General features: G+C 44.4%; 1 protein-coding gene across 3 annotated transcripts in view; it reads left to right on the plus strand.

The window, feature by feature from the left end:
* The window catches only part of ZFAND3 (zinc finger AN1-type containing 3), a 339,806-nt gene continuing 327,395 nt past the window's right edge, over nucleotides 595-13,005 (plus strand). The window contains exons 1-2 of one of the 3 annotated variants that reach the window (XM_021099855.1): nucleotides 595-719; nucleotides 1,245-1,527. In XM_021099855.1, the coding sequence (XP_020955514.1) occupies nucleotides 1,457-1,527 (71 nt within the window). In that variant the 5' untranslated portion in view covers nucleotides 595-719; nucleotides 1,245-1,456. Of the gene's footprint in view, nucleotides 720-966; nucleotides 1,528-13,005 lie in introns of those variants that run through there. The other 2 variants (XM_021099854.1, XM_021099853.1) reach the window with 2 other exon arrangements.

Here is a 13,005-nt window from a genome sequence, read left to right on the forward strand (position 1 = left end):
TTGGTTGGAGGTCAGTATAAGTTCCGGATCAAAGACAAGGAACGCTAAAGGACTCATTTTCTTAGTGGCTCAAACTTTTTGATCACTTAATTGCCATCACTGACTCGGCCATAGCTCCTCTCTAAAAATCAAAACGTCCACTCCAGGAAGAACAGAGGTTCTTCTAGTCTAGGCACAGGGAGTGGACTTGTGTCTCTGAGGTTGGGGACGCCGATGGGGTTAGAGGCACAGAACATGACTAAGACAACCACCCTCCCACCCCTTGCCATTGCTGCTGCAAAGAAGGAGGGTTATATTTCCCAGAAGTTCATTACTGCCAAAGGGTGACCAGTTCCCTGGGTGAGTTGGGTGTGGCAGGACTGGGAAGAGAGATTTCCAGGGGTTAGCAGTTGGTGGAGAAATGTTCCCCAGTATCTCCCAGGTCCAAGAGCGAAGAGTTAGTGGGCCTCTCAGGCAGCCGAAGACCCAGGCAACCCCCGGCCGACCGAGACTCACTTCCGGGTTTGGAAGCGCTCCTCCAGGCCCCTCCCCATACTGGGTTACGGGTGTCTCCGGGCGCATGCGCAGCGCTCAGGCGCCGCTCTGGGACTGGCCCAACTTACCTAAACAACTAATCTGCTCCTCCCCCTCTCGCTTGGGGCGTACCATTCGCGTTTGGGGGAAAGCAACGTGCCCCAGAGTACTCAGAAGCCTGCTCCCCTTTTTCACACGAGGGGAAGGTAAGTTTGCCTCAGATTCTAAAAGTTCCAACATAAGAAAGCCTCAAAAACCCGTCGCCGAGTGTTAGCTCAACGGTCTCGGCTTTGCCCACGGCCCAGTTCTCTTCCTTTGAGGCGCTGAACAAAGTGGCACGCCCGGATCCCAGCTGATCAGCTGCTGGGCTTTGGCGGCGGCTCCCCCGGGCGAGACCATTGTGACTCCTTGGGAGGGGTGCGTGAGGAGGGGAGGGGGCGGAGCGGCCATTGTCCGGTCAGCGCAGCCTCCGGGGGAGGGGAGGGTGTTACGGAGCGAGCGCGGCCGGGGGTTTCACAGCGGCCGCTGCTACGCCAGAGCCGGCGGGGGCCTCAGATCCTTGCCAGCGCCGCCGCACGGGACATCGCTCTGGCTGGAAGCGGCGGTGGGAGCTACCGAGGGCGCCGGGTCTTCCCTCCTCTCCCGCGGTCCTCGGTTCACCCGCACGCCCCACCTCCTCAGCTCCCCTCCCTCTGCTCTCCGCGCCTCCCCCAGCCCCCCCGTCTCCGTAGGTCGAGTGGTGCGGCCCGCCTCCAGCTGACCGGCCTGGAATCCCGGCTCGGAGCCCCGGACTCGCGCCCGCCCGCGCGCCCGCTCCCTCCCCCTCCCCCCGCCCCGAGCCCCCCGACGCCGCCGCCGCCGCCGCCTCCTTCTAGCGGGGCCCAGGCCCAGCCGCTGCCACCGTCGCCGAGCTCCGACGCCGCCGCCGCCGCCGCCGAGCACCATGGGAGACGCCGGGAGCGAGCGCAGCAAAGCGCCCAGCCTGCCGCCTCGCTGTCCCTGCGGCTTCTGGGGGTAAGTGCCCAGGCTGGGTGGGGGTGGGGGCGGGGGCCCAGGCGCTGGCGCCGGGGCTGCCTGGTCAGGCCTCGGGGCCCTGGGAGGCCGGAACCCTGGGGACTGGGCCCAGGCCGGGCCTTCGGGGAGGGGGCAGGGGCCGCGTCCTGAGGGAGGGTGCGGCGTGGGGAGCTGGGGGTGGGCAGAGGAGGCCCTGCCCGAGGTGTGCTGCCACCCTCGGGACTGCCTGCCGGAGACTTGGGCCGAAAGGGGCCGCCCGGGCCTGGTAAGGGGGCAGGGCTGCGGGCAGCGATGAGGGGGCGGTGTTGGCACCTCCGGGTGGAGCTGAGGTGCCCCCTTCTCTTGGCTTGTGAAGGCCAGCCCTTCCTCCCCTCTTTGGTAGGAGTTGGTGCCCAGGCAGTAGGAGGGTATTTCCTCTGACTTTTTCACCTCCCCTGCTCCCTGTCCCCCAGAGACTTGCATCATCACTTCCTAAATTATATCCCAGTGCCCCATTTGCTTTTAGGAAGCTGTTCACACGTCACCCATTTTTACAAGTCAGGCCCAGAACCCAGGCTAGGGTAAAGTTATAAGACTGTCGAGGTCTCACCTTTATTTAAAGCACGTTTCAGAAGATCTGTAATATTTCCTTGTCAAAAAAACTCAAGTCAGCTGGCTTAAGAACGTGAGAGCCAATTAGCTCAATTGGGTCAAATTTTCCTTCTTTCCTCACTTTTTTTTTTTTAATTCATGATAAAAGTATCCGCCTTGGCCAGCCTGTGTTATTACTTGGCCATCCTGTGTTAAGAGTGAAAATATATGAGATGGGAAATCAACTTTCCCACCTGTAGTTAGAGTTTAAATTCTCCTTGTAACATTTGGAGAGTTTTTATGGATTGCCACCCGTCTTACCTAACAGGTGCTTGCATCATACCTTTTGACTCTAGATCTGTTGTAAGGAAACAGGAGACTTTGAAGGCCGACTTGTGAGGTTTAGTCCTCTGTTTTGTTTTTACTTTCCAAAGATAACCTTGTATTTGGAAGTGCTTAGAGGCAGTAAGGAACTGATTATTTCTGGTGAGGACATCTTGGGAAGATGTATTGAAGTATTTTATCTCTGCTGTTTCTCACATCCTGGGAACTCTTGAGGTAGAAATTAAAGCTATGATTTTTGGGAGTGCAGAGCAAGATTAGAAAGTGGGTCTTGATATAGATTTTTGTGCAGTTTATCCTATCCAAAAATTATGACCAAAAAATCAGTTCTGACCTTCTCATCCTTCTGCCTTTACTTTCTTAAAAATTTCTCAGTGAAAGGACATTAGTTAAAAATAAGTTATGGCATTACCAAAAGTTCTGAAGATGTGAAAGTATCTTAGGTTTTATAGTCTACTTTTTGATTTGAAAATAGTAATTGTGTTGTCTGCTAAGTGGTTTCACAGTCTTAATTACCACAGGAATCTTAAGTAGGAATCATTATCTCTTTATTTATAATAGATGGGGAAACCAAGGCTTTACTTACAGATGGGGAAACTTCCCTTCGAATACAAGGATTTCAGGGTGGATGGAGCTGGTGAGCTCTTTAGAATGTTTAATACCATCACGTTTATGACATCAGTCTGCTGTCCTGGAAAAATCTGGTGTCACAAGCCTTGGATTGTAACTCATAAAGAAGACATGTGGCTCAAGGAAAGTAGCTGCCAGTGGCAGCTAATGCCCAGGATGTATCAGAGAGCCATTTCCTGGCAACATGTTTATGTCCTTGGGACTGTTATTATGAGTGGAACCCTTACTAAAAGATATATCACAACTTAGAAATTGAGGGAATAGAATAGTTTCTTACCTTTAGCCAGCAGAGTTCTGCGTAATGCAAGGAGAGTTTGTTAGTAGCAGAGAGAAATGGTTATACTCATGCCATACTTAACCTGTAAGCAACCAGGGCTGCTTTTTTTGATAATTTCAGTTTGGCACTTTTTATGAACTGCAGTTTGCCTAACAGGAATAGTGAAAACAAAGTTAATATTTTTATAGTGAAAGATTTTCTTTTTAGCCTTTCCTAAGGGTGTTCGAAGGCACATGTATAGTTCGCACACAAAATTGCCACCTAGTTTGCGTTATATCATGACTGACTTTGAACCTGGTTCCCTTATTGCATGGGTTACATTGATGTGTGTTTAAACTTAGAATGTAGTTGGCAAATATTTGGGTGCCTCTGAGGCACTGGCAACATCCTCTGGGTGCAGGGGGCACGGAGGAGTAAAATTACAAGTGTGTTAGGCTTGGTGTAGGGTGTGATGGAAGGGGCACCTAGTCCAGCTGAGGTGGAGGCAGAAGAAGAGGAAGAAGAAGGTAGAGGAAGGTAACCACCAGCCTAGTCCTGTAGGAAGACTAGGAGCGAGTGGAAATAGATGGGGAGAAGGGTTTCTTTCAGACGGAGGGAATAGCATGGGTGAAGGCCTGGATGTTAAGAGCACGACACATTTGAGGAGCTGAAAGTTCATTGGAGTGGATTGAGGAGTCAGATAGAAATGAGGCCGAGGTGGTGAGAGCAAGTGATGCTTAAGGCTTTGGATTTTTATCCTGAGTGCACTGGGGAGCTGTCGAAAAACTTTTGAGTTGTGAGGTGATTTTTTTAAAGTGAAAGATTACTGGATGATTTTGAGGATGGCCTGGGTATGTGGGTATAATTGTGTGTGTCTGTGTGTTTGTGGAATTGTTGCCAAGTCCAGAGGTACAGAATGGCTAGGAGCAGTGCTCTACCTCTGTTGTGGCCAGAGAATGGAGAGAAGTAGCTGTCAGAGCTGTTCAGGAAGTATCTTGCCTTTTCCCTTCATGAACATGAAGGTGTTCTCTGAAAACTTTAGTCAGCATTGCACTCTGGAGAAGCCACAGGTCTTAAAAGTCAGCTAGCCAGGGCCCACACCCAGCCCTTTGCGGAGGAGCCTCTCAGCAGAATGTTCTGGCACTAGCAGAGCAGTTCCTTTGGGATTGCTTTTCTCTCCAGTGACTTAGGCTGTAGGATTTGCTGCCCAGCACTGTCCACTCCGGTCAGTGGGGGTTGGTTAAAAGAGGAGAGCTTTGAGGTTGGTCTTATGGGAATGAAGTTAGAAAGGAGAATGCCAAGAGGATCATGCAATGCAAATATGGTCATGCTCAGAACACACACAGTTTCTAGTTTTCTCTTCTTTGGCTTTATATTGTGAAATTATGTGTAGGTATCTTTACTTTTTTATAACAAGACCACTGGGAAACTTTGCCTCTTTGGAAATTGTTGAAGATTTACCTCTTTATAAGTTGGAAGATGTTTCTTTACTACATAAATGTTTTTTAGGGTTAATCATAAACAGTTTTTTTCTCCAAGACATGGACTTAAAACTTTTAGTGCAATATGAGCATGAGCATTTTCTTGGCTTATTTTAGGCATTCAGTAATCATGCAAAAAACATGTTAGTTTATAATCACCAAATCTGAAATCTGAAAGTCAATTAGTGCATTTTCTTTAGTTGAAATGCTTATATATGTAAAAGTGCTTTTAAATTGTATAGATACGAGTGGTATTAGTTGAAGCTATGTTTTAAATTGTTTAGACGTGTAAAGTACACTGAAGGATATAGATTCCTCATGGATATTTTCAAAATTATCTAAAAGCTTTAAATTAGAAAGAGCAGGAGTTCCTGTCGTGGCGCAGTGGTTAACGAATCCGACTAGGAACCATGAGGTTGCGGGTTCGGTCCCTGCCCTTGCTCAGTGGGTTAACGATCTGGCGTTGCCGTGAGCTGTGGTGTAGGTTGCAGACGCGGCTCGGATCCCGCGTTGCTGTGGCTCTGGCGTAGGCCAGTGGCTACAGCTCCGATTCGACCCCTAGCCTGGGAACCTCCATATGCCGAGGGAGCAGCCCAAAGAAACAGCAAAAAGACTAAATAAATACATAAAAAAAAAAAAAATTAGAAAGAGCAGACCTCTAGAATATTACCAAAAAAGTTAGGAAGACAGTAAGAATATACTGAGTACACTGTAGGATAGTCGAAAGGGTAATTAATTAGGATGAGGAAAGGTGGACTTTTCTTTTTAATTCTACTTATTAAGTACAGATATTTACAGTTATTCTGCTTTTACAGTTGGAGACAATCTTATTGCATTGTAATTTAATGGAAACTTTGAGAAGTGCTATTTTTTCATAAGTTAGTTGAAAGTATAGTAAACATAAATGTTCAGTCTGGTATATAAGGAATAATGGGATAGTTTAGATATGAGATTTATTAGGTAAACTATTCATTGTTTTGATAAAAAAGGTTCATGATTTGTTTTCTTTTTTTTCTTTCTTTCTTTTCTTTTTTTTTTTTTTTTTTGTCTTTTTGTCCTTTTAGGGCTCGTACCCGAAGCATATGGAGGTTCCCAGGCTAGGGGTCTCATTGGAACTGCAGCTGCCGGCCTATTGCAGAGCCACAGCAACACCAGATCCGAGCTGCATCTATGACCTACACCACAGCTCATGGCAATGCTGGGTCCTTAACCCACTGAGCGAGGCCAGGGATTGAACCTGCAACCTCATGATTCCTAGTTGGATTTGTTTCCACTGCGCCACGACAGGAACTCCCATAATTTATTTTCTAATGAATCATGTCAAAATAAATACTGCGCAGGTACATTTTCTTTAGGGAAATAGATTTCATTGTATTTAATTTTGTGATCTATTCTGTTAAAGCATTTTACTAACTAGATCTGCTAGATAATGATAAATTTTAAATAAAGATGGTGTTAGGACAGAGATCAAGAGTAGTCTCAAAAAGTAAATTCTTCTCCATGAAATGGTTACTAGTAGAAAGTTGATTGAACAAGATACTGACTAGGCTAAATAGAAGTTATTTATTTTTCTTATTTTCTCTGATCACAGGCTTTGCGAATCAATGTGGAACTCTGTTTCTGTCACTTTGTGAGTTATCTGGCAAGTGTGCCGGTTCCTGGCAGTGTGTGGCCTCACACTCGTTTTTCATTTTTTCAATCTTCATCTCCGAATTGGATCATCTTGCCATATTTCAACCAGCTTAACCTGGCCTTTCAAATTCATGTGAACACAACATGAATCACTGGTTAATCAGTAGAATGTTCATTCCAGTGATGTCACTAATTATCTGTTTGATTATAAAACCCCCTTAAACATTCTCTTAAACACAAAACAGCTCATTTGTGAAGCTTTACTTTTTTTAAAAAAATTTTTATTATAATTGATTTACGGTGTTCTGTCAATTTCTGCTGTATAGCAAGTGATCCAGTTGTACATTTATATACATTCTTTACAGTATTCTACCACAGATGATTAGATATAGTTTCCTGTGCTATACAGCAGGATCTCATTGCTTATCCACTCCAGATGCAATAGTTTGCGCCTACTAACCCCAAGCTCCCAGTCCATTCCACTCCCCTCTTCCACCCCCTTGGCAACCACAAGTCTATTCTTCATGTCCACTTTTTTTTTTTTTTTTTAAGATTCTATATTTTTAGAGCAGTTTTAGTTTCAGAGCAAAATCGAGAGTAAGATACAGGGATTTCCTGTATACCCCTTGCCCCTACCTATGCACAGCCTCGCTTGTTTTCAGCATCCCCACCATAGTGGTGCATCTGTAACTATAATGAACCTACATCGACACGCCGTTATCACCCACAGTCCACTGGGGTTCACTCTTGGTGTTGTATATTCCTTGGGTTCCTTGTATCTATTACATTGTTGTATAGAGTAGTTTCACCGCCGTAAAAATCCTGTGTGTTCTACCTGTTCGTTGCTTCCTCCCTCCTAACCGCTGTCAACCACTCATCTTTTCACTCTTTCCATAGTTTTGCCCTTTCCAGTATGTCATATAGGTGGAATCACACTGTAGCCTTTTCACGTTGGCTTCTTTCACTTAATAATACGCATTTAAGGATCCTCCATATCTTTTTGTGGCTTGGTAGCTCATTTTTTTAATATTCCATTGTCTTGAGCTAACACAGTTTATCCATTCATCTTGGTTGCTTCCAAGTTTTGGCAGTTATAAATAAAGCCACTGTAAACATCCATGTACAGGTTCGTGTGGACATAAGTTTTTAATTCCTTTGGGTAAATTCCAGGAGTTGTACAGTTTTACTTTGCATCTTTAATTTTGTGTGCATGTGAAGATACAACATGTTTTAGGAGTTCCCATCGTGGCTCAGCAGAAATGAATCTGACAATTATCCATGAGGACGCAGGTTTGATCTCTGGCCTCGCTCAATGGGTTAAGGATCTGGCATTGCCATGAGCTGTGGTGTAGGTTGCAGATGCGGCTCAGATCTGGCATTGCTGTGGCCTAGGCCTGCAGCTATAGCTCTGATTAGACCCCTAGCCTGGGAATCTCCATATGCTGCAGGTGCTGCCCTAAAAAGACCAAAAAAAAAAAGATGCAAAATGCTTTAAATGAAGTATTCACTGTCATTATGTTTCTCTATTTGCCCCATTTTCCTGATAACATTTGGGGCATCTAGAAAACATAAAATTTGCCCTTTGGTGCGATGGAACACAGGGAAATTATTTTTTTAAGAGAACATAGTCATTGCTTACATTGGTTTGAAGCAGTAGCTTTTTAGGAGTTAACATGCAGGACATAATGGCTCTTTTGATATGATCGTCTTCTCTGAATTTACCCTTTTCTTTCCCATTCACCACTACCATCCCTTCCTCCCCAAAAATGAGAACCCAGTACTTTTAAGTTTACTGAAGACTTTTGACTAAAAAGATCAGGTTAATGAACCTGACTAGCATCCATGAGGACGCGGGTTTGACCTCTGGCCTCGCACCGTGGGTTGAGGATCCAGCGTTGCCCTGAGCTGTGGTGTAGGTTGCAGAGGCAGCTCAGATCCCCCATTGCTGTGGCTGTGGCTGTGGCTGTGGCATAGGTCAGTGGCTCCACCTCCAATTGGATCCCTAGCATGGGAACCTCCATATGCTGTGGGTGCAGCCCTAAAAAAAATATATATATATAATAATAATAAAATAAGACATAGTCCTCAATGATATTAAAATTAACATTAGTTTTTATACATTAACCTTTTTTGGGCTGGAAAAATCAGAAGGCTAAGAATTCTTTCTTTTCTTGTTTTTCTTTTATGGCCGTGCCTGGGGCATATGGAAGTTCCCAGGCTAGTGGTTGAATTGGAGCTGCAACTACTGGTCTGCACCACAGCAGTGCAGGATCTGAGCTGCATATGAGACCTGCGCTGCAGCTTGCAGCAACACTGTGTCCTTAACCCACTGAGCAAGGTCAGGGATCCAACCCGAATCCTCATGGATACTAGTCCGGTTCTTAACCTGCTGAGCCACAACGGGAACTCCTGTTTTTCATTATTTTTTTGGCTGCACCTGTGGCATGCGGAAGTTCTCAGGCCAGAACCCACGCTGCAGTTGGGATCTGTGCCATAGTGGTGTCAATGCTGATCTTTAACCTGCTGCATCACATGGGAACCTGAAATGACTAAGTTTCTTAAAAACCCAGCATATTAAATATTATTTACTGAAGTCAGAGTAGTAAGAGGGTGAGAGATAATGTAATTTGGATTTTTTTTTTTCTTGGCTGAGCCCGTAGCATGTGAAAGTTCCTGGGCCAGGGATCGAACCTGTGCCACAGCAGCGATCCTAGCACAGCAGTGGCAATACCAGTTCCATAACTTGCTGTGCCACAGTGGGAACTTCCACACTGGCTGTGTTTTAAATACTCTCTATCTCGGTAGCTAGTGCCTACTCCTTTGGGAAACACAGATATAGAATACTTCATTCTTCCAGAAAGTTCTGTTGGACAGGGTTCTTCTAGAATGTTGACCAGATAGGCAGCCAGGATTTTCAAGCTTTCTTTTCTTCCCTGTTTTTTTTTTTTTTTTTTAGTTTTATTGGGATATAATTGACATTCAAGCCTATTTTTTTCTGACTTCTCTAAATCTGTCTTTTCTCATATTATGAAAATGTGGGACTTGTCTAATTTTCAGCTCTGTTTTTTTTTTTTTCTTTCCCTGCTCCAGTATATTCTAGTCCAAAAGGGGAAGCAGTGCTATTGCTAATTCAGATTACTGGGACATGCCCCTTTGATCAGTTTTGGGAATTAAAATTTCAGTACAGGAGTTCCCGTCGTGGCGCAGTGGTTAACGAATCCGACTAGGAACCATGAGGTTGCAGGTTCGGTCCCTGCCCTTGCTCAGTGGGTTAACGATCCAGCGTTGCCGTGAGCTGTGGTGTAGGTTGCAGACGCGGCTCGGATCCCGCGTTGCTGTGGCTCTGGCGTAGGCCGGTGGCTACAGCTCCAATTCAACCCCTAGCCTGGGAACCTCCATATGCCGCGGGAGCGGCCCAAGAAATAGCAACAACAACAAAAAGACAAAAGACAAAAAAAAAAAAAAAAAATTTTCAGTACAAGTTAGTCTATAATTTGAACTTTTTTTTTCATATTAGGTTTTAGGTCAGTTATCTTTGCCCATTTTTTAGCTCTATTAAGCTGACAACCTCAGAGATGTTGAACTAATAAAGAATCTTTTTTTTTTCCTCCTTTTCTCTATAGTGAGGTGAATTTTTGAAGGTATTCATCTTGGATTATTTTTTGTAGAGGAGTAATATTTGTTTCACAAATGTAAATCTCATATGGCAGCTTTTGATACATCATTGGGGTAAATGCATTGGACTTGTTAAATTCAAGTCCCTGTATACAGAGGAAGATGGAGTGTGTTGGAATATCCAGCAACAGTGGGCAAGACCAAACTGATCTGTGATGCACTAGGCTGAGGGAATGGCACAAGATGAATTGAAAGTTCCATGTTATCCTTGAGGCCAGGGGACAGAGCTGCAGACAGTGCTGGACATCTGAAGTTACGGCTGCAGCTGTTGACCAGAGGAAAAAAGAATGCAGTAGGAAGAAGATGTAGTACTAGCTAACTGCATCTGTTCATTCAGCTGCACCAAATGTCATATATCATAAGCAGGTGCAGTTTTGTTAGGGTAGAGGAATATTCTGGGAAAGATCACGGATTGCAGCTGTGACCACTCTAGTGGGGGGTGGGGCAGACCACCCTACAGCATTTTGTGTCTCCTTTGTGGATAGGCTCTGTTTAACCTCATTGCTGCCTCCGTATCCTGGTAAAGAGTGAGGCTGGGGATGTTGTTCTTGGGACCTTTTGGGGCATGCCATTTCTCATTTCTTGCTGATAAAGTGGAGTGATATGAGGTGACAGTTGTTGATGTCTTATCCACCTCTTGGACTCTTACATACTGGTAAGTTGAAGTGCATTTGTATAAATCATCACACTCTCAGCCACACTTCCTGGAAGGAGAAGTGTTCTAACCATTCAAAAGTATCACAAATACTCTTCCTGCAGTCAAGTTCTTGGCCAGTATTTGGTTTCCTTACGTGGTTGCATTGGTAGGTAGCATTTCTGAACATGGTGTGGTGTGAGGGTGTTCCTCCAGCTTATGGCCCCAAACGGGAAGAGTGGGGCAGGAATTTGGAGAATATAGATTGGGTGGGGGGCTTCGCTGATCATAATATCTACATACTTTCACAGTCTTTGCCTATTTCAGGTCACTGGTTTTTCAATTTCAGCCCTTTCTAGGGTGTCTTATATGGATAGATACGCTGGCAAAGTTCTACCTTGAAGGAATGTTTTTTAGCATAATGAATGAAACACACAATAGGTTGAATAATACAGTCATTTTTCTAGTCAGGAGTGTTTTGTTTGTTTTTTGTTTTTTGGCTATGTCTGCAGCATGTAAAAGTTCCCGGGCCAGGGATCAATCCTGTGCCATAGCAGTGGTAGTGCCGCACCCTTAACCCGTAGGTCACCAGGGGCCCCCTGGCCAGGAGTGTATAACCAGTAAGAAATAATAAACTGAAAGTGGGAGAAAATGTGGTATATTTAAGTGTACGTTGTTTCTAGATATATGATTTCTTGATTTCTGTCCCAGGGAAGCGTGGGTGGTATTCTTCATTTTCTTCAGATGCCACTGAAATCCAGAAAACCATGTTTTTCAAGTGTTTTTGTTTGCATATGAAACTTCTCATGTATATACAAAATCTTCACAGTGTATGACTGTACAGTTTTTCTTAGTTTGCCTTTCCCTTTTAATGTAACACAAAGCTGTGCTACTCACCTTTAAAAGGATTTTTTTTTGTTTTTGGTCATGTTGATCCACAGAAATACTTGCTTATAAGGAACTTTTTTTTCTTTTGTTTATTAGGAGGATATAGTCATTTACTCTCTGAAGCCTATATCCCCTCTTTTTGTGTATAGACCACTGTTAATTAGCTTACCTGTTGTCCATTTCAAACCCCCCCCCCCAAAGTACGGTAGCAATTCCAAGATGTGATTAAACTGTGTGTTTTATTTGTAAAACCAATCTTTTTCTTCACTGTGTGTGACTCAGGATCTAATCAAGGAACAGTTGTAACTTAAGTGGTACAGATACAATCTTGAGTAAAAGTGTGGAGTGTTACGTGGTGTGTATACTAAGAGTCTCTTCGGGGGTTTATAATCTCAGTATTAGTATGTATTAATTTAGACAATGATAGCCACAGTAAAACTTTTTCTGTGGATGTATGTGCACCTAAAGGCTGCATTTTTTTCTCTTTGGTTTTAAACTGTCTGGTGACTAGATTTGTATGATCCTGTAGTTGAAAGCCCCCTAGGTTTATCTGAATAGTTTTACATTGTATGTATTTTTGGTTGGAACTAGAGGTACGAAGAATGGACTGTGTTGGTTTAGTGTTTAAATTTGGGATGCAGAGAAGTCACTGGACACATCTGTATCAGATATCAGATTTGGAGGTCAGTTGGAAGAGTAAGAACACAAAGTGGTCAAAGAGGAGACTGGGATGCAGGGTGGATGAGGGGAAATGTGAGATGGTAGTAATTAAGAATGAGGGTGCTTTGTGACTAGAGTCAAAATACACGAGGTGGCCACATCTGTAAGGGCTTGAGAAATTGATGTGAACAGGTGGTGTGGGTGAGATTAAAGAAAACATTCTGTCTTTTCTTCAAGCGTAGGGTGTGAGTTCCCTGGGGTCTTACAGGAAAGTGTTAAAGATCATTGGGAGAGAGCTGAGGTGCACATTCCAAACTAAAGTGGAAGCAGTAGCACTTTCAGCAGAATTGGTTTTCCATCTATTAGAGGCTCTTGGGCTCATTCCTCCTGCTAAGCCCAAAGGCACATCCTGAGCCAGGTAAAGGATAGTGCTTCATAGTGTCTCTGCAGGAGGCCATGGAGACTTTCTTCTTTCTGTTATTGGTATTGCCAAAAGCAACTCCATTCCTTGGGATGTATTCTCCATTTTCAACCTTCAAGCCTGGTGTGGAATGTTCAACAAAATGTTGCCCATTTTCCGCTTTACTTGTTGTTTGGGGGGTGGGGTGGGGGCGGGAAGAAAAACTCTCACAAGCACTTCTCTTTTAAAAGATTTTTTTTCTTCTTCATCTTTTTTTTTTTTTTTTTTTTTTTTTTTGCTGCACCAGTGG

The sequence above is a fragment of the Sus scrofa genome, chromosome 7 (genome assembly GCF_000003025.6).
Source record: "Sus scrofa isolate TJ Tabasco breed Duroc chromosome 7, Sscrofa11.1, whole genome shotgun sequence".
Taxonomy (NCBI): Eukaryota; Metazoa; Chordata; class Mammalia; order Artiodactyla; family Suidae; genus Sus; species Sus scrofa.